At 46.3% G+C, this 18,350-nt stretch overlaps 2 protein-coding genes across 3 annotated transcripts in view; one reads left to right on the top strand and one right to left on the bottom strand.

Moving 5' to 3' along the window:
- Positions 1-13,999, top strand: part of cep170aa (centrosomal protein 170Aa) — a 49,889-nt gene extending 35,890 nt beyond the window's left edge. Inside the window, exons 13-22 of one of the 2 annotated variants that reach the window (XM_079730213.1) lie at positions 1,618-1,713; positions 2,712-2,829; positions 3,219-4,745; positions 6,575-6,884; positions 7,206-7,365; positions 7,867-8,034; positions 8,455-8,543; positions 8,892-8,985; positions 9,093-9,144; positions 11,302-13,999. In XM_079730213.1, coding sequence (XP_079586339.1) covers positions 1,618-1,713; positions 2,712-2,829; positions 3,219-4,745; positions 6,575-6,884; positions 7,206-7,365; positions 7,867-8,034; positions 8,455-8,543; positions 8,892-8,985; positions 9,093-9,144; positions 11,302-11,645 — 2,958 coding nt within the window. In that variant the 3' untranslated portion in view covers positions 11,646-13,999. Of the gene's footprint in view, positions 1-1,617; positions 1,714-2,711; positions 2,830-3,218; positions 4,746-6,574; positions 6,885-7,184; positions 7,366-7,866; positions 8,035-8,454; positions 8,544-8,891; positions 8,986-9,092; positions 9,145-11,301 lie in introns of both variants that reach the window. The other variant, XM_079730212.1, reaches the window with a different exon arrangement.
- An 828-nt stretch (positions 14,000-14,827) lies between these two features.
- hint1 (histidine triad nucleotide binding protein 1) lies at positions 14,828-16,363 on the bottom strand. The gene is made up of 3 exons (XM_079758931.1): positions 16,229-16,363; positions 15,827-15,931; positions 14,828-15,153 (listed from the first exon to the last, which is right to left on the bottom strand). Exons 1-3 carry the CDS (start codon positions 16,337-16,339, stop codon positions 14,989-14,991), a joined length of 381 nt encoding a protein of 126 aa, XP_079615057.1. The 5' UTR covers positions 16,340-16,363; the 3' UTR covers positions 14,828-14,988.
- Between the last annotated feature and the right edge of the window lie 1,987 nt (positions 16,364-18,350).

Below are 18,350 nucleotides of genomic sequence, written 5' to 3'. Positions count from 1 at the left end.
CAGCTACATTCTGGAACATGTCTGTCTCGTGCCCTTTCACACATGGCCTGGCAATGATAGAAAAGAGGGGCCAAGGTACAGTCCAGCGGAACATGCCAAATAAGAATCCTCCCTTGTATATGTAAAGCGCTTTACGGGCCTTGAAAAGCGTGACAGAAATGCTATAAATTATTATTATTCATTTTGTTCTGGATTTTGGTTCCATAACATTGATTTAATATTCTAATTGTATATTGATTCTGTGGTAGCTCTGTGGAAGACGTAAAAAAAATAAATAATAATAATAATTCAAAACAAATTTGTCCACATTAAAAGTTTTTTCAACGCATAGAAAGATTCCGTCTAGATTTGTCTGTCGCAATCGACTCATTCTCCTTACTTTTTCATCTCTTCACGATTTCATTTGATTAAGTAAACCAATTGAGGATGCTAAGCAACAAGCTAACAGGCTAGTAGCAAGCACAAGGTTAACACACTCCCCTTCAGCACCTGCTTGCTCTGCACTACCACAACCACACAGCATGCCTTCGGGAGCCCATTGTGTTGTGGCCACTGAGAACCACGCAAGCCCCCCCGCCTCAGTCTCCATTGGCTGACCACCACCTTCCCTGCCTTGGGCCATTGAAGCAGCTACTAATGCTGGGTAAAGAGCCTGGAGGGAGCAGCTCCATCAAGCGCTATAACCTCTTCCATCAAACAAGTCTCTGGGGAGACTGGGGAGAAAAAAAACAAAAAACAAGACAACCTTTTATTCCTAATGCCTCCACTCTAGTGTGGCACTCCACATACACATGACTGGCCTGGAAAGTGAGGGGGGCAGGGGGGGATTTGTCAGCTGGAAGGACTAAAAGCTGTTGGTTAAAGAGGCATCTTTAACCAACACTCATCCACAGAAGTGGGGACTAGGGTTTCAAACGCCTGGTTTTAGTGTAGGAAAACCAACATGACAATTCAGGGTTTTACAGGAGGGGTTGTTATCTGAGTTTTCTGATTAATGCTTTCTAAATGCAGGAAGCTGGGAGGTTCTCTTGAGAGAAGATGATGGCAAATAAAATGTGAAATGAAAGGCTTTGCCATTTGTAAAAGCACCTGATGAAGCCGTGCATCCATTAAGATTATAATATACTTTCAAACCAACAGTTGAGTTAACGCTGTCGTCTTAAAAAGTAATGACGAGGTAATTACTGGGTGAGTTTCTCCCAGCCGTTAGTCTCTGTAAAAGACACTTCAGGCAGGGTGAATTGTTATGCTAATTCCAGTAATCTAGTGACACGCTAATTGGCACTCTGCTCAGATTCGTTCCCACTTCCGTCTCCGAGCCTGCTTTTGTACTTGTTCTATTTGTACAAGTGTGTGTGTGTGTGTGTGTGTGTGTGTGTGTGTGTGTGTGTGTGTGTGTGTGTGTGTGTGTGTGTGTGTCTGTGTGTGTGTGTGTGTGTGCGACTTTGCATGCAAAAGTATAGACACGTGTGTGTGTGTGTGTGTGTGTGTGTGTGTGTGTGTGCCACTGTACATGCACAATAAAATAAGATACAACCAAATGGGAATGAAGAATGAAAAGCTGTTTAGAGTTTTAAGTGCAATAATATCTGTTTGATTGTTTGTTGACCCACACAGGTGTTTGGTGTTGACCAGAATCAGAACCCAGAATCGTCTTTATCTGCAGACCTTAAGGGAGGAGGTGGCAAGGAAATAGGAGACCCAGGGAAGGAGGTAAGAAACTAACACCGCCTATCAGTCACTATTAGGGAGGGGGAAATACCAGGATCACAAAGTCCGGCCCAGGATTCAGAGATAAGCCATCTGGATTTGCTTATTGGGAGTTCAACCCTGAGGAGTGATATCTGCTTGGTTTAGTCCATGGGTAAGGCAGAAATACATTTCTCTTTCAAAACCTGGAATCTTTGACTTCTTCCTCATCAAGCACAAACACGTGGAGGGTTGTGCTACTTTACTGGCCATATGAATATGAAAGTGTGTGTGTGTGTCTGTGTTTGTGTGTGTGTGTGTGTGTGTGTGTGTGTGTGTGTCTGTGTGTGTGTGTGTGTTAGTGTGTGAGGGGTGTGGAGGGGGGAGAGGGGGGATTTCCCGGTTGGTTGGCTAATGAGAGTCAGTCAGAGTCACTCCCAGGGCCTTGATCACTCCTTGCTTCTTTAGAGGAGTGGGTCGGTCCACCCAGAGAATGACCTACATCACACAGAGATGAGGGAGGGGGGGAGAAACACACTTTCCTCTGGAGATCTTTGCTCTGACACAGGCCAGGGAGAGGGAGGACACTGTGTGTGTGTGGGTGTGGGTGTGTGTGTGTGTGTGTGTGTGCGTGTGTGTGTGTGTGTGTGTGTGTGTCTGTCCACTGAAATCAGCAGAATCTGTTGAACTGTTGGTTGAGAAAAAGTGTGTGACTTCAGTGTAGCCGTTCGATCCAGAATAATCATTGAGTTGTTTTGTTTGATTAGATTAGATTTTTTTTGCTTTAGATTGTCATATGGAGATATTCAAATGTAAGGTTGAATGAGAGTCACATGTTTGATTTTCATTCGAACATCCAGTAACTGAAGGACTTGAGACTTTAAGATTCAAGTTGGGATTGCATGTGGCTCTTCTCGTGGATGTGTTCAGGTCCTTGTTGTCCTTCCTGTTAGGTCACACAGTAATAACAGTTTCTCCCCACCGCAATCTTTCCTTAACTTCGTCCTCTGCCCGCCCCTCAGGCACTCATTGGTGACTCGAGCTGGGTGTCCCAGTGGGCCAGTGTAGCCGCCAATCAAACCAGGACGGACCCAGAGGGCTCAGGAGCCGAGACGCCGGCGTTCCTCCATAAGGAGAGAGGTATGGAGCCCTGACCACCTTCATGTTTAGACATCACTCAAGGTCATTCAATGAGTGACAGCCAGCCATAACCAAGAGTTGAGGGATGACAATAGGTGATCAAGTGAACTACATCCTCAAAGCGCGGTAAGGCTGATGTTGAATTAATATTAGTTCAGAATAGCATTTCCTAACGTCAAGCCTTTAAGTGGGTCAGGAAAACCCAAAGAGGAGCAGAAAGTCAAATGTGTGAGAATGCATACACACGATAAATCTTCCTTTTAGTATGAAGAGTGAATAATCATAACAATAATATGAAATAACAAAGTGTTAAATCAGTAAAAAACAATATAAATTCCAGAATGGCTAAAGCGCCGGGGATCTCACTGAGACGTGTTTGTGTCTTGCAGAAACCTCCAGTAAACGCAGGACCCTCCCCCTGCTCCCGTTGGACGAGGCGCGCTCTAAATCGGCCACCAAAGCCCCGGGGCTGAGGTCGGAGATCGGGGAGAAGCAGGACACGGAGCTCCAGGAGAAGGAGAGCCACGCGGAGCACCAGGGAGACGGCCAGTCCCACACTCCCATGGAGGAGGGCGGGATGGAGGGCAAGGGGAAACCAAGCTCCGCCCCCTCCGCTCCCAGGAACGCCCCCGGGAGCGCCGAGCGGAGGAAGCGGTCGGAGGAGAGGAAGGGAGGAGGAGGCGGGGCGGAGGGCGGGGAGCTGAAGTCGGGGAAGCCTCTGCTGCGGCAGGGCAGCTTCACCATCGAGAAGCCCAGCGCCAACGTGCCCGCCGAGCTCATCCCGCACATCAACCGGGGCCACGAGCGCAGCGACTCCACGGGCAGCATGGACACGGCCACGCTGCTCAAGGACACGGAGGCGGTCATGGCCTTCCTGGAGGCCAAGCTGAGGGACGAGAACAAGCTGGACCAGAAGGGCGCCAAGAGCGGCGGCTCGGCCAAGGCCCCCCCCGCCTACCACGCCTCCCGGACCGGCTCCATCTCGCCGGAGTCGGACGTGGACACGGCCAGCACGGCCAGCCAGGCGGCCGGGGAGGCGGACCGCAGGGCCCTGGCGGCCGGCGCCCTGAAGCAGCGCCGCTCGCTCAGCAGCATGCACCGCGAGAAGAGCAACGTGAGCGCCTCGTCCAAGGCGGGCGCCGTCAGCGCCAGCGCCCGCGAGCGCCTGGAGAGGAAGACCAAGAGCCGACCGTCAGATGCCACGGGCCGCGGGGACGCCCGGCGCCCGGCGGCCCCGCCCGCCTCCTCCAGGGGCCGCCAGCCCTCCCTGGACCTCACCGACGACGACCAGACCTCCTTCCCCATCTCCGACATCCTGTCCTCGGACCAGGAGAGCTACTCGGCGCCTGGGTTCAGCAGCTACCGCCGCCGCGGCTCCCACCTGTCGGCCGACGACCTCCTGCACTCCGGCGGGGGCGCGTCGGCCAAGGGCTCGGCCAAGGCGGGCCGCACCCTGCAGGCCGCCACCGCCGCCTCCCTGGGGAAGCAGGCCGCGCTGCCCACCCCGCGGCCCACCCGGGCCTCGCTGCTGCGCCGCGCCCGCCTGGGCGACACCTCCGACACGGACCTGGCCGACGCCGACCGGGTGTCGGTGGCCTCGGAGGTGTCCACCACCAGCTCCACCTCCAAGCCCCCCTCGGGGCGGAAGGGCCCGTCCCGGCTGGACATGCTGGCCCAGCCCCGCAGGCACCGCCTGGGCTCCATCTCGGCCCGCAGCGACTCGGAGTGCACCGTGGGCCGGGGCTCCATCTCCTCGTCCTCGCGCCTGTCGGCCGAGACGGCGCTACGCCTGGGCCTGCGCTCCTCCACGCCCACGGAGAGTCGCCTCACGCCTAGGATGAGGGCCAACAGCGTGTCCAAGCTCACCGAGACCAAGGGCAAGACGCAGGCCACGTCGGGGTACTGCTCCCCCACAGGTGAGACTCGCTGCCGTGGGGCTCACCCAGGTTAGACTGCGGAGATACCGAACCACAAACTGTACGCTTTTCAAAGAGGTGTCATCGTCGGAAAAACACAGGGGTCGCTCATAGCAGTGACTATGGGTCTGCGCTTTTTTGTACCAGGGTAGGAGAATAAAATGGTACTAGCTGGTTCATAAAGGTAGCAGACCCATGTTGGTGTTATGAGTGACACCTGTGTTTGTCCTACAAAGGCGCCCCTGGGAAAATGGTCTATTAGCTTTTTTTGTCAGTTCAGTAGATGAACAACAATACGTTTATCATATAAAAATGTAGCGAGTCATTCCTAGACTATTACTAGTTAATATATTCATAAATTATTTGGCCCGTCCTCAGTTTAACATTTGAGTATTAGTAGTAGTGTTTGTGTTGTCTTATGTGGGTAGTGTATGAATCTGATATGCCATTCCATGTCTTGACATATTCCATTGTGTTGTGACAACATTGTGCGTTGGTTTCCATCATCTAGACAGCCCTCAGCCTGACCCTGAGGGTGGTGCTACTGACGAGGCACACATGGGTACTGTACCGAGCTGCAGAGCCTCCCATAGGACTGTGTGTGTGTGTGTGTGTGTGTGTGTGTCAGGTCTGGGTCACAACAATGAAATTGTATATAATGTCAATAGAAAATTGGAAATTATTTTCATACAAAATGATGGAGGTATGACAGCATAATTAAGAATTGACTTATTAAAGTATAGTCCACTCAAGTATAAAAACCAAACTGCTTAACTGTTGTTTATGATTTTGACGATAGATACTGCCCATTACTGAGCTGACCTTTTGAATGTCAACACCAGCATAGTGACCCAGCCCTGGTGCTTGTTGCTGTGGTTTCTTTCATCAATCCATATAATCAAATGATGACACAAACGCCCTTAACCCTATTACTATTAACTGTTTATACCATAATTGTTTGTTTAAAAATTGCACGCAACAATGTTATGATGCGGACTGACATTAATCCCATTATGTTTGGAAAGACTGAACATTTCCTGAGTCTGTCTTGTTCGACATTGACATGAATGGCTTGGGATCTGCTTTTAGGTGGCAGGTTTTGTTAACCAGCTTCTGTTAAATGTGCCATCGTAATGGCTGCTGCTGCTACCTCAATTGTTTTTCAAATGTTTTCTCATCCCATCCGCCTCTTTTTGTTTTTTAGAGGTAGAATGTGTCCATCGAATTGAAACAGGCGTGTTAACTGTGTTGTGTTGGCCTCTAACAGGTTTGGCTTGTAGCCAAAGCAACCATGGGGCAAAGAAAAAGACAATGCTGGATAGAAATATTTTTTTAATGGTTTGTGGTGAAGTCAGATGTATCTACTAGACCAGGAGATTTAATCCTGTAAATTACTTACTGCAAGAAGCATTACAAAATATTTAAATAAAACCTCTTTCCCACTGGAGAAAGAAACCCTCTAACAGCATCTAAAATCAAGCTTTTGTCTTTAGTGGGAAAGGTTACGATTACCGACTCACAGGTTGTTATCGGCTCCTGCTCCGATCGACGGTGATGGAAAAATGACAGCCGGGCACACATTTATTTTGGCCCTTTTTCCGGTTCGATGCCGTCACGCGAGTTGAAGTTCCAGGCGCGTCGTAGATAAGGAACAACATGCTAGAGCCATGTTGTTCCTCATATTGTGCAACATGCAACGCTGGCTAGATAGCGAGGTGAGAAAACATCTCCTGACTCAAGGGAGAGAGGGAATAGATCAGCAAGGATGCTGAAGGGAAATCCTGCAGGGAGCACTGACTGATGGCGGATGTTGTCTCCCCCCCATTTAGTGTCCAGCAGCAGCCGGTGGAGGCGCTTGCCCCCAGAGTATGGCTCCACCTCGGAGGAGGAGTTTGGCTCCAACCGCAACGCCAACCCCAAGCACGGAGGCCGGCCCCACCTGCGGCCGCACCACCCGGTCTTACACCGGGGCTCCGCCTCCAGGCTGACATCTGCCGGGTCCAACGCCACCTCCACCACCGCGGGCGGGGCCGGCTCCGGCCTAGTGTCCAGTCCTGGAGGGGTGGTGATGAAGCACCGCATGAGGGAGCAGGACGAGTACATCCGGGACTGGACGGCCCACAGCGAGGAGATCGCCAGGTACGACCAACCGCACTGTTGTTCTGTCCTTTGATTGGTTGATCAATAATGATTATGGTTCCGGGTAATCATTTTAGTTAGCATCTCAGGACTTCTATTTATTAATACAATTAGAATATTACTCAAGTATATCATTAGTCATTACTTGATTAATTGTATTACCTTCTGTCTGTGGGTCATTTTAAAAGTTGTCGCTTTAGTAGGCCCTCTACAAGGCATTTGATGTGTATCTTGAGCTTTGATTCATGCGTGCATGTTCCTGTCCCTGTGCTGATGCCATCCCTGTGTGCCGGTTAACAGGTTATTCCCCTGTGTGCGCAGGATCAGCCAGGACCTGGCCAAAGACTTGGCGATCCTGGCGCGGGAGATCCACGACGTGGCGGGCGAGATCGACTCGGTCAGCTCCTCCGGCACGGCGCCCAGCACCACGGTCAGCACCGCCGCCACCACCCCAGGGTCGGCCATCGACACGCGGGAAGAGGTAGGCCCCGCTCGGCCCGCGCAGCCGGACGTAGAGAGGAGCAGGAGAAAGGTGCCAGGGCTTTTTTCTACTCCACCTTCTCCGTCCGCCGCCGCTGAGCGTCCCCCGTGTCATTCCCTCATCGCCGCCCCGTTGAGGCTGCAGGGGCGACGACGAGACGGCGAGCCCTGCCCTCGCTCTGTGTGGTCTTCATCTGCGCTTCATTTTTCACGTTTCTAATGCTTCCGATATTTATTTCCTATCTTCTTTCTTATCGTTTCTGATTTTGGACTGTTATTTTTTTGGTATGAAAGAGATTGGGTATTCATCTGAATATTTGATCAAATATCAGACTGAATGAGCCTTTTAAAGTTAAAGGGCTTAATTTTAAACCTTTTAACCTAAACCTGCACATAACTTCATTATGTGCACCTCGTTCTTTAACTAATTACTCATATCTGAAACAAGGTTTTTTATGTTTCAATCTCTTGTTCCGCCCTCCGTCTCCTCGTCTGTCCGCAGCTGGTGGATCGGGTGTTTGACGAGAGTCTGAACTTCCGGAAGATCCCTCCTGTGATAACGCCCAATAAGGCACCAGAGATCAACGGCAAGCCAGTGGAGCTCCGCCCCCGCGCTCCTGACACTCTGGAGCCCAGAGCCCTGCGGAGACGTACCTGGAACAGAGAGGAGGTGAGGGAGGAGGAGAATGTATTGGGGGGGAAAAAGAATAATGGGTGTGGGGGTCACATCTCCTCCACTACCATTGAGAGTTAGGAAGTTAAACTATCCAATTAGGGATGATTCGGTGGCCGTGTCGGAACAAGAGCCATGTTAGGGATGGGGCCAGGACACCGAAGTTGGCCCCCCTACTCTTACAACGAGTGCCTTGAGCAGGAACCAAAGGGAGTCAGGACCTCAGTCTTACATCTCATCCCAAGAGATCTCCAGCCTGGGGAAATCTCAAAATAACAATAAAATGTTTTAAGTGATATAGTATATTTGTATGGCTGGTTATTTTAAGGTTATGTTATGTAATGACTGATGATGATGATGCATCCAGGTCTATTGTTTCTGAACCTTTAATTAAGTGAGTGTCTTGTGCCCCTGCAGGCTGTGCTGGACAGTCTGCTCCTCACGTCTGTGACACAGCTCTCCTCCAAGATAAGGCAGTCTGTGGACAAGACCGCGGGCAAGATCAGGTACGTCCTACCCCACGTCATCTTCAAGCATTCGTACGAGCACCTATGTTCTAAATTATTGTTTGGGCCGCAACGTTATTTTTGACCTCTAGGTGAAGGGCCTACTTGGTTATTTTCGCCTATTACATGAAAGGATACATTTATATTTGTTTTTATTATTATATTATCATCATTATTGGGCATTTCAGTTATTGGTGTGAGAATTGGCCTGACCATTCTCTATGAGAAAGAAAGAACCTACAATATACAGGCCTAGCTCTTAGAATACGTTCTTAGAAGGTTATGAAACATTTGTTTGTAAATTGTAAAACTTAACACATTGTATGCATTTTCTACATTTGCTACCAGAATATTATTCAAGGATAAAGAGAGGAATTGGGAGGAAATTGAGAGCAAACTGAAGTCTGACAGCGATATCCCACACCTGAAAACCGCCAACAAGGTAAGCAGTACATTTAAAAGGATGGAATAAAGTCATTCACTCTTTATGGGGGGGGAATGGTTTAGAGCAGTGAGTTGATTGTTTGTCTTCTCTCCCATTCTGCGCAGGAATTCTCTTCTATTCTGCTTGAGCTGAAACGGGTGGAGAAACAGCTTCAAGGTACACTAAATGAACAGCGAGCACACACATATATATATATGTCCTATACAGGGGTTGACACTAACGGTTGCCCGCTTGCCCGGGGCAACTAAAAGTAATATTTTGGCAAGTTGAGATTGATATCTGGTTGCCCGAACGGGCAAGTGGATTTTGGGTGGATGTTAATATAAAGGGTATTTATTCAAGTGTTTCTAAAGACACTTGAATAAATCACACAAAATAGATTGCAGTTGATCAGCGTGCTGTCTTCTCTTTTCTCGGACAGCGAGTTAACAGACACTCATCGCTTCAGCGCGAATATAGCCCCGCCTTCTGTCACTCGCTCGCACTGCGGTCTCTGGCAGTGATTCGACGGTGTTAGCTAAAGGTTAGCCAACACAGCTAGCATCTCAAGTGCAGCGCCTCCACTACCGGTTTAGGTAGAGAAGGAAAATGGAGTAGTGATGGAGGAGTGCGGTTTGGAAGTACTTTGGATTGAGGCAAATTACCAAGGAAAGTCATATGCAAGAACACGGTTTTGGGTTTCATTACTGTGCACATGCACAGCAATAGCGATCTTTTTCGCGAAATTGGACCCTCACAAACTATACATTATATGAAAGCTGAGCCTCCACTTATTCCGACAGTCCAAACCATATCATTCTGTGACTAAAACTCGCAAATAACAACTTAAGAAGAAACGTCTTAGCCTTGTGATTTTTCTTTTAGCTTTGCGATTTTTGTCCACAAAATTGATTCTGATCGCATAAAACCACCATAAACAGATAATCCAGTGTCTGGGCCAAATTTTGCAACTAAACATGGTGTTTACAATCAATGACTAAGTGAAGGTTTATTAGGAAAAAGGTAAATTACCTTCAATCAGAACACATGTTCTTCAGCGCAATCTAGTGGCCATATGTGTATTTGCGATTGTTTGGCTCGGTATCATTCGATTATATTTGCCCTGAACTTTAAACAGAGGTGTCAAGGGGGTCATCCCTATGTTCCCCAGGTCCTATGTTCCCCGGGTGCTAAGGGTTAGGGTCAGGTTTAGGGGTATGGTTAGGGTTAGGGTTAGGGTGAGGGTGAGGGTTAACCCTAAACCTAACCCTAACCATAACCAATCGGAGGAGAGACATTCTAGCTGATCGCAGGCGAATCAGAGGCGAAAAAGGCGGTACTTGCACCTGCCATCCTACGAAAAAAAGATTTCCTCACAGGGTCCTATGTTCCCCGGTCACATACAAAGCGGGGAACATAGGACCCGGGGAACATAGATACGCTCCCGTGTCAAGTGTCAAAATTGTAAGATATCTACCTTTATTTGTGTCTTATAGGGAGACAGCGCTACCAATTGATAACGACTAACTGATAATTATTTCAGATGGAAATGTTATCTTTCACTTATGCTGTGTTCCATGGCTTTATTCACTTTAACCAAGTATTATCCACATTGAATATTTCACTTGCACACCAATCTTTCTTTTGGCACCAAGATGACATTATCACCCTTGCAGTTGTGGAGATATACTCTATTCACTTTGGGTAGGTTATTTTCTAAAAAAAAGGTTTTCCCCTGATATATCGAAAATGGTACAGAATATCGATATTTTTCAAGGTATAGTATCGAAGTTAGAAAACCCAGTATCCTTACTGACAACACCACTAGAAACGCAATTGTAATTATTCATTTAGACCTAAGAAAGTTAAAAAATACATATCTTTGCTACTACCTTGGACATTTAGTTATGTACATTTGCATAAAATCATGCAGGTCTACATATAACAATTTAATAGGTTGCAACAGTGGACTGAAATCACTTCATGGCACGATGTGACCGTTCAATAAATAAGTAAACAAAGAGAAGTTTGTTATTTTTTAAACACAACATGTGTGGAAGCTAACATTCAGCTTCAGCCTGAGCTAGGATGAGTTTTCGGAGCCCCCCAAAACCAGGCCGGGTGCCTGGCAAAAAGAGGCCCGTTCACGATTCTGAGTATAATTTGGGCAAGTGAACATCACATTCGGGCAAGTTGAACTGTACTTGCCCGATGGGCAAGTGCTTTTGAAACCTAAGTGTCAACCCCTGCATATATATATATATATATATATAGGTTATATATCAAATATATGAAATACAACATAGCCAATGCATATCTCTCTCTCTCTCTCAGTGATCGACGTGATGGTGGACCCAGATGGCAGTCTGGACGCCCTGGCCAGCCTGGGGCTGGCCAGCCCTACGGCCGCCACCAAGCCCCTGGCCACCAAGCCCCCGCCCCCCTCCAGCAGCACCCCTAGCGCCGGGCCACACCCCCCCATCCCAGGCTCCCTCCCTGAGATCATGCCAAAGCCTGTTGTGCCGTCCGCCCCCACCAAGAGCCAGGCTGTGTCCGGGGGGCCCCAGCATGAACCAGCCAGGGGCCTGAGCGTGGTGGGGCCCATGGGAGCCGGGATCGGGGGGCCACCATATGGACGCATCCGGCCCAGCGGAGAGGAGGCCATAGCTCAGAAGTGAGCGTGATTATCTGCCGATCAAAGGAAACTGCGGGATCCCCTTTCACACTCATACACAGACAACTGTGGTAAACCAGCCCAACGTTTAATGGATTATACCAGTTCAAGACAGAATCTATCTGGGACTGGATTGATCAACACATGAGTTCACTTACAACCCCTTCATATGTGCTAACTGGCCAACTTAATGCCTAGTCGTACGGCACAACAACTCTGCACGGCCAAACGGGGCAGAGCATGTTCCAGGGGTCTCCTATATGCTCCTCTACATTACTCTCCCGTTTCCGGACAAGACATCCACAACTTGCCTTAAAGCACACCGGCCTCAGTCGATCCTGATGATCCATTCCGCTCAAACACAAACCACACGACAATATCAAACTCAATTGCAATATAAGATACTCTTATACATTGTTCAAATATAGTATTCGGTATGTTTTGCATTATATCAGCAGTCTGCAGTTAAACAATATGTATATTCTTGCTGCCTCAACAAGTGCCCAATGAGATACAAAGCCAAACATATTCCAAACCAGACACGCTATCCTCTGAAAAAGCTCTGGTAATGTGGGAGCCATATGGATGTCATTCATATGTGGTTCTTTCTGCCACACATTTCAATTATGTATATGAATCTCGCTACAAATTATCCTCGCTACTCGCAACTCCTCCGTCCATCTCTTGAAGAACAGACTTTGCTGAAGCGGATTGTATCATCTCTCCGAACCCCTTTCCGCCTGTGTTCATCGTCCCTAGTCTGCTTACCGCTTTGTGAAGGAACTTCTAAAGGAGAAATTGACTTGGTCCCTCCCTAGTAGCATGTGCAGAACTGAATGCAAAATTTCCTCTATGGATGTTAGTGTCGTTTTTTTATATGTATGGATTTGAAAGAAGGAAAAAACCTTTGGGAAACTAACGATGGGTCTAATTTGTTCATACATGTCACCTACCAAAGCTAACTAGTCGTAGCATAAAAACATTTGTGAATGTTTTTTTTCTATTCCCTCCATGTTGTATTTGTGCAGAAGCCCAGGAATTTGTAGTTGAAAATGGCACTTTCTTTCTGTCAATTACTTTTCTTCTGATGTACAAATATTCAGCAAGAAAGACTTAAAACTCATCTTGATAGATCTGTTATTATTTCCTGAAGAACATATCAAGATATAAGCAGATGTCTTAGTCTATGTGACACGGATGACAGCATTTTGATAATCAGTGCCCTTAAGTCTCAATCTACGGTCCCAGAAGTGTCCTATCATTTCCAATTGGAGTTTTTTACTACTTTGTAAAATGTTTTACTTTGAAAGGGCCAGTTTGGAATGTGATCTTTCAACATAATTCCTTCTAATATTTAGATACTGTATAACAAACCAATAACCATAACATTAGTTTTCAAATGCATTGACTGACAATGAATCTGAATTCAGCAATATCTTCAAATGTTTTTTAACGGTATAACCATCTACTTCAGCAATGGGATACTTCAGTGCTGAGCCACAGAAAACTGCTGGAATGTCTGGTTTAACGGTGCAAACATTTTTAAAAACACTCACGGGGCAGCTTTCACAAGGCTCTCGTTTCAGAGTTTGAAAATGCCTTTGATGGAACATCACTTCATAATTATTGAACATGGAGTTCTTCTGGTGGCACATTTTTCTTTGAATGCCAATTTTTAACAGTGTAAAGTTGCATAGTTCATCTTACACAGAGAGAGAAAGCTCCTGTGTGAGTCCTACTGCAGAATTATGCACGAAACATGGCTGCTTTACTTCTTGTTTTTGGGGAACTACACATTTTCTAAGCCTCTATTTATCGTATAGTCTTTGTTCTAGATTAAGCTGACTTAACAGTGTATTAGTACTTAGATAACTTGCCAATAGTGGATTTAGGTACCAAAAAACATAGTGTTCCTTTTCTCCTCGCTATACTGTACTGTAACTGTACAATGTTTTAAAACCAAGTGCTAGAGTTAACAATTCAATGGCATTGGTAACAAATGAGGAAAGAATGTTCTTGTCAAATAGGTCATTTCTGTTGTTTTGCACTTTTCTGCACATTATTTTGTGGTGCTTCATTTTGCTAAGAGCAGTACAAAGTGGTGGGAGGCACTTGTCAAGTCACAGGTATTCTGATTGTCCTATGGTCTTGTCTCCATGAAACCACTGTCTTTTCAAACAAATCTGTTCTTGCTATTTTTGTGCCCTATTTTATCAAAAGATCATGGGGTGATTGTGAATACTTGGTACATGTTTATTTTTCAAGTTTAAGTTTACATGTCTTATCATTTCTTATCATTTTTGTTTAAAAATAACCCCAACAATTTATTTATTTTTGCTTTATTTTGTTCATGTCGACTTTGTGTTTGGTATTGTTTGTTATATACATTTGTTACTTATTGTTAATAAAGCAAGACCTATTTGGAAGTGTTTTTTTCCATTGTGTTGGATTATACACTGTATGCACAGCAATGGTTCAGAAAATAAGTGGGAGTGAAGCGTGGGTTAGTTCTGCTGAGAGACTTAACCTATTAGGTCTAACCTAGACCCTGCTTAGGCTTCACCCCATCACTGAATAGTGTGCACCCCATCATTGAGCTGATCCTGTCTGTTTAACCAGCAAGGTTTCAACATACCACTTTCCTACCGGCCATTCATTCAATTAAAATGGTGGTGCCCTCTGGGACCTAGCAAAATAAACTAAATAAACTGACAACACAAAACATTCCACTCAATTGACCAAGCAGGTTAAATAGTGGTGACATTACGGGGATACCAGCATCCACTTTAGATGAAAATAGGCCTAAAACTATAACCCCACAGCACTACATGATATATCAGATTTTGTGAAGTCAAAACTGTTCTCTTCGGCCCCAACTTAGTGCTGCTAGAGCTCATGTAGCCAGGGCCCGGGGCAGGCTAGCTCAGGTATAGCCCCCTTTGCAGTATGTAACGGCAACCCTGATAACAGTAAAATTGAACATATTTTACAGGTTTCTCCTTTAGCACAGGTTCTACAATGCTTTAATTAAAGTAGGTTTACATAAGTTATTATGAAAACATTTAACTTAATAAATGCAAAGTATAGATATAAAATATGATAATGCATAATTGTGAAGTACATTTATACAACCATAAACAGTTATATATAATTTCTCTAAACTACAGATCATACAAAAGAAAGAGACAGTTTAGGGCATTTTATTGAACGTAACCAGTGTTTTTTCATTTCATGCCAATTCTCTTAGACCCATTTCAGATTCAATCAAACAACACTGGATACAACCCAGCACAGAATCTTTGACAGGGGTGCCGCGGTGGTGGCTCTAGGAGTGGGAGACTGGGCAGTTAGCCGGGGGGCCAGGACATCTGGCGCCCACCCATGACATGAAGGTGAATATGGTAGACCGACTGGGCGCCATCGGGCCCGTCGTTCAACACCACCCTGAAGCCTTTAGCCAGCCCGAGCTGGGCCGCGCACTTCTTCGCCACAAGCATCAAGTGGCCCAGCAACTGTGGAGACAATCAGGGTATCAAGCTTCAATGTAGGCGTCACGCCAAACGGAACTAATAAACATTTCCGAGCAGCATAGTGGATCCTACAGTCAAAATGAAAGAATGCCATTTAATTGAAAGAGCTCTATCTATTGGCTGTAGATGGAACTGAAACAGGGACTACGCCAGTACTGCAGTACTTCAACGGAGACGCCAAATCTCAGCATTGAGCCTGAGGCTACGTTTACATGATGACGGTCTGAACAGAAGAGGCAAAGGTGGCGTCGCGTCTTCACTTTTTATTCCGCGTTTAGACGAGCGTTTTCGGGAGGAAATCTGCGTGTTGCCTAATAACTGTTTAGGTCCTGTCTGGACCAATAAGTCCCAGACTTGGTTGTCAATGGCGATCATTGACCTGATCCCTATGGTTGGAGTAAAGATTAGAAGCTGGGAAATGGCTGCAATAGTCCTACTTCTTTACTTGAAGTATAGTCGTGAATAAACAGAAGTCTGCTGCGTGCGGGCCCCAAAATAATGTGCCCAACTCTCAATGAAATCTCACTCCAAGGTATCTGAAAGGCCCTGTTCATACAGGATTTTAATACTGTATTACCAGTTATTTCAGCAAACCATGACCTTATCAAGCATATAAATACAAGAACAATAGTCCATTTGGATGAGTGGTACTTACTGCAGCATCGCCATCCTCAGCTTGGGACAGCTGAGTTATGGGCTTCTTCGGGACCACCAGAAAGTGAGTAGGTGCCTGAGCAGCGATGTCTGGGAAGGCTATGCACTGAAAAACAAGCGTACAGACATCAGACAAGGCCAAGTAATGTTAAGTAAAAGACAGGTTCACATTACTACTGACAGTCATTGCGGAGATACGTTGACGTTATACAGTAAATTCGTGGTCAAATAAACATTTTGGAGACTTACATTAGATGAGACATTGGAGTATGATGCAATGCAATACATTATGGAATATGTCATTTAGTATTCTACAGACACTTAATAACACCTCAGGTGCAAAGGTAAAGGCTACAATGTATGCAGAGCTGGCCTAACGTTACGTTGCAACATTAACACTTGCCTTTTCATCTTCATATATTAGAGTTGCAGGAATCTCCTTGCGGATAATCTTTCCAAAGATCGTATCTCCACCTGGCAGGGCAGCCTGCGACTTTGCTATTTCGTCCGCCATGGTGGTGGAGAGCGCAGCACTACTGCCCACTTATGATCAGAGTTGCCAGATTGGGACATATTTCGCGCCCAATTTGGCAACACTGCCTGCAGTGCGCTGCAGCAGGCGTTGCCAGATTGGGCGGGAAATCAGGCCCAAACTGGCAACACTATTTATGGTCTTGGCGCTGTGACTTGCATACCGACTGCTATTGGTAGATTCATGCCCCAGCATTTGGAAGGGTGTTCAGTGATTGGCTGCTGACTCTAGTTTCGCTTTCCAACACGGAAGTGAGCTAAATAAGTCAACATGCCCGGCTGCGTTCCAATAACCAATACTATCATGCTATTCAGTATGGCAGAAAAAGATTGAGTATGACATAGTATGGAGAATGCAGTTCGCCAAAACTACCAGGATGTTGAAATCAGTGAAGTCACCTGTAGTGTGTCCCAATTTTATGTATACTACAGTACGTACTGCAAGTAAAAATAAAAAGTACTAGTAGTAGGCCTACGTAGTACTGCAGGAAAAAATAAATGGGCTGCGTTCCAAATCGCATACTTTTGAAGCTTTGCAGCTACCCAGGCAAAGTTCTTACTGTTGCACACATTATGCATACAATTGGGGCATACTACAGGTGATTTACCCAATCAGCACACCTGTACTAGTGCCACATGTAGACTTTCAAGGGCTCAGTTGATTAGATTGTGTCTCAGAGCAGCAGAAAGTGATGTCATACAGGCCAAGGATGTAAACACCAAGAATGTATTAAAGGGGAACTACGCAACTTTTTCGGCTTAATTTACATTAACATAACAGGTAAAGAGTCAGTGTGATGGTTCTATAATACTTTATGGGTCGATTGGTCGCTGTTTCGACTCCCCCTAGCGCATCTTGGCGGAAAAAGGGAAGATGCAAGTTTCTGCCGGTGTGGGTACCAGATTGACTCGGCTGCTAGATCGACTCGGGGTCCTAGATGCGCAATAATGACGCACTTCCTGTAAACACTCTTTTAAATGCACATGCGCGTTTCATTCATTCCCATGTTATTCCCAAGTATTAACGATCTCCTTTTGTTTTCTAATCTATGAATAATAATCTAATGTACAAAGATTGATCAGATAATATTTGTGGCTTTAGATTGATGGCTAACATGAGCTAATAAACGTTATGGGGGGGGGGGGCTTTCATCAATATAGGATTAGTTTTGCAGGTGATAATTACTTTAACACATGTGAAAAAAAATATATATGTGTAACCAAGCGTTTTTTTGTTGCCTATACTTGGGTAATATATTGTATTGACCCTGGGACATTTAAAGAGTTTGTGTGTTATGTGTTGCATTGTATTTCATTGTCCGTTATGCTAGTTGTTCTATGTGCATGCATTGGAATGTTCTTCTTGTCAATCAGTGTGGGGGGCGAATCATCAGGTCAGCTGGGGGAGGGCCTTGGGAGAACAGGGTGGGGGCTTGCATGTTGAAGGAACTGGGTTGGGGGTTGGGGGGTTGCCCGGGTAACCGCTCATTGTTAGCGTGGATTTTTGCTGTTGGTTACGGGTTTGAGTGACCTGGTTTTTGTACCATTAAAAGTTCCTTCAAGTACTGATGACTTGACATTGTTATGTCACCGGCGAGGTCATTACATTGGTGTCAGTGAAAGCTTTTTTAATTATTTATTTTTCTTGGTCCTGCTCGGCGAGTCGGCTGAAGTTGCTTTCGCCATTAGCTCTGTTTTTGTTGTCGCTTTTTCTCAACAACAATTATGTTCCCTGCGGACTGTCGGGTGAAGATAGAGATGGACGACTACTGCGAGGGGGCGTGTGGAGTAGCTTCGGAGTCTCTGGTGAGGGGAAGAACCCAACGGGAACTGGCCGCCGTCGAAAAAGAAGATTTTTCCCACATAGTTTGCAGCGCCGACTGCCCGTGGCCTCCACAAGACGGCGACAGACATGGCAGTGCCTTTCTCACATAGAGTCCGGTGTCCATCAAGACGCCTATGTGGTACACTCAAAACCAGACCACTATTTAAGA

The sequence above is a fragment of the Pollachius pollachius genome, assembly GCF_949987615.1.
Source record: "Pollachius pollachius genome assembly, chromosome: 2".
Taxonomy (NCBI): domain Eukaryota; kingdom Metazoa; phylum Chordata; class Actinopteri; order Gadiformes; family Gadidae; genus Pollachius; species Pollachius pollachius.
The sequence above is the reverse complement of the archived record's forward strand: the minus strand, read 5'-3'. Positions and strand labels throughout refer to the sequence as shown.

What these genes read in the sequence shown, in the direction of transcription:
- hint1 (XM_079758931.1), bottom strand. Translation starts at nt 16,339, where the DNA reads ATGGCGGACGAAATAGCAAAGTCGCAGGCTGCCCTGCCAGGTGGAGAT. An exon ending in TAATATATGAAGATGAAAAG is followed by an intron (nt 15,932 to 16,228) that starts GCAAGTGTTAAT and finishes CTTGTTTTTCAG; the next exon opens with TGCATAGCCTTCCCAGACAT. An exon ending in CTGAGGATGGCGATGCTGCA is followed by an intron (nt 15,154 to 15,826) that starts GTAAGTACCACT and finishes TTGTCTCCACAG; the next exon opens with TTGCTGGGCCACTTGATGCT.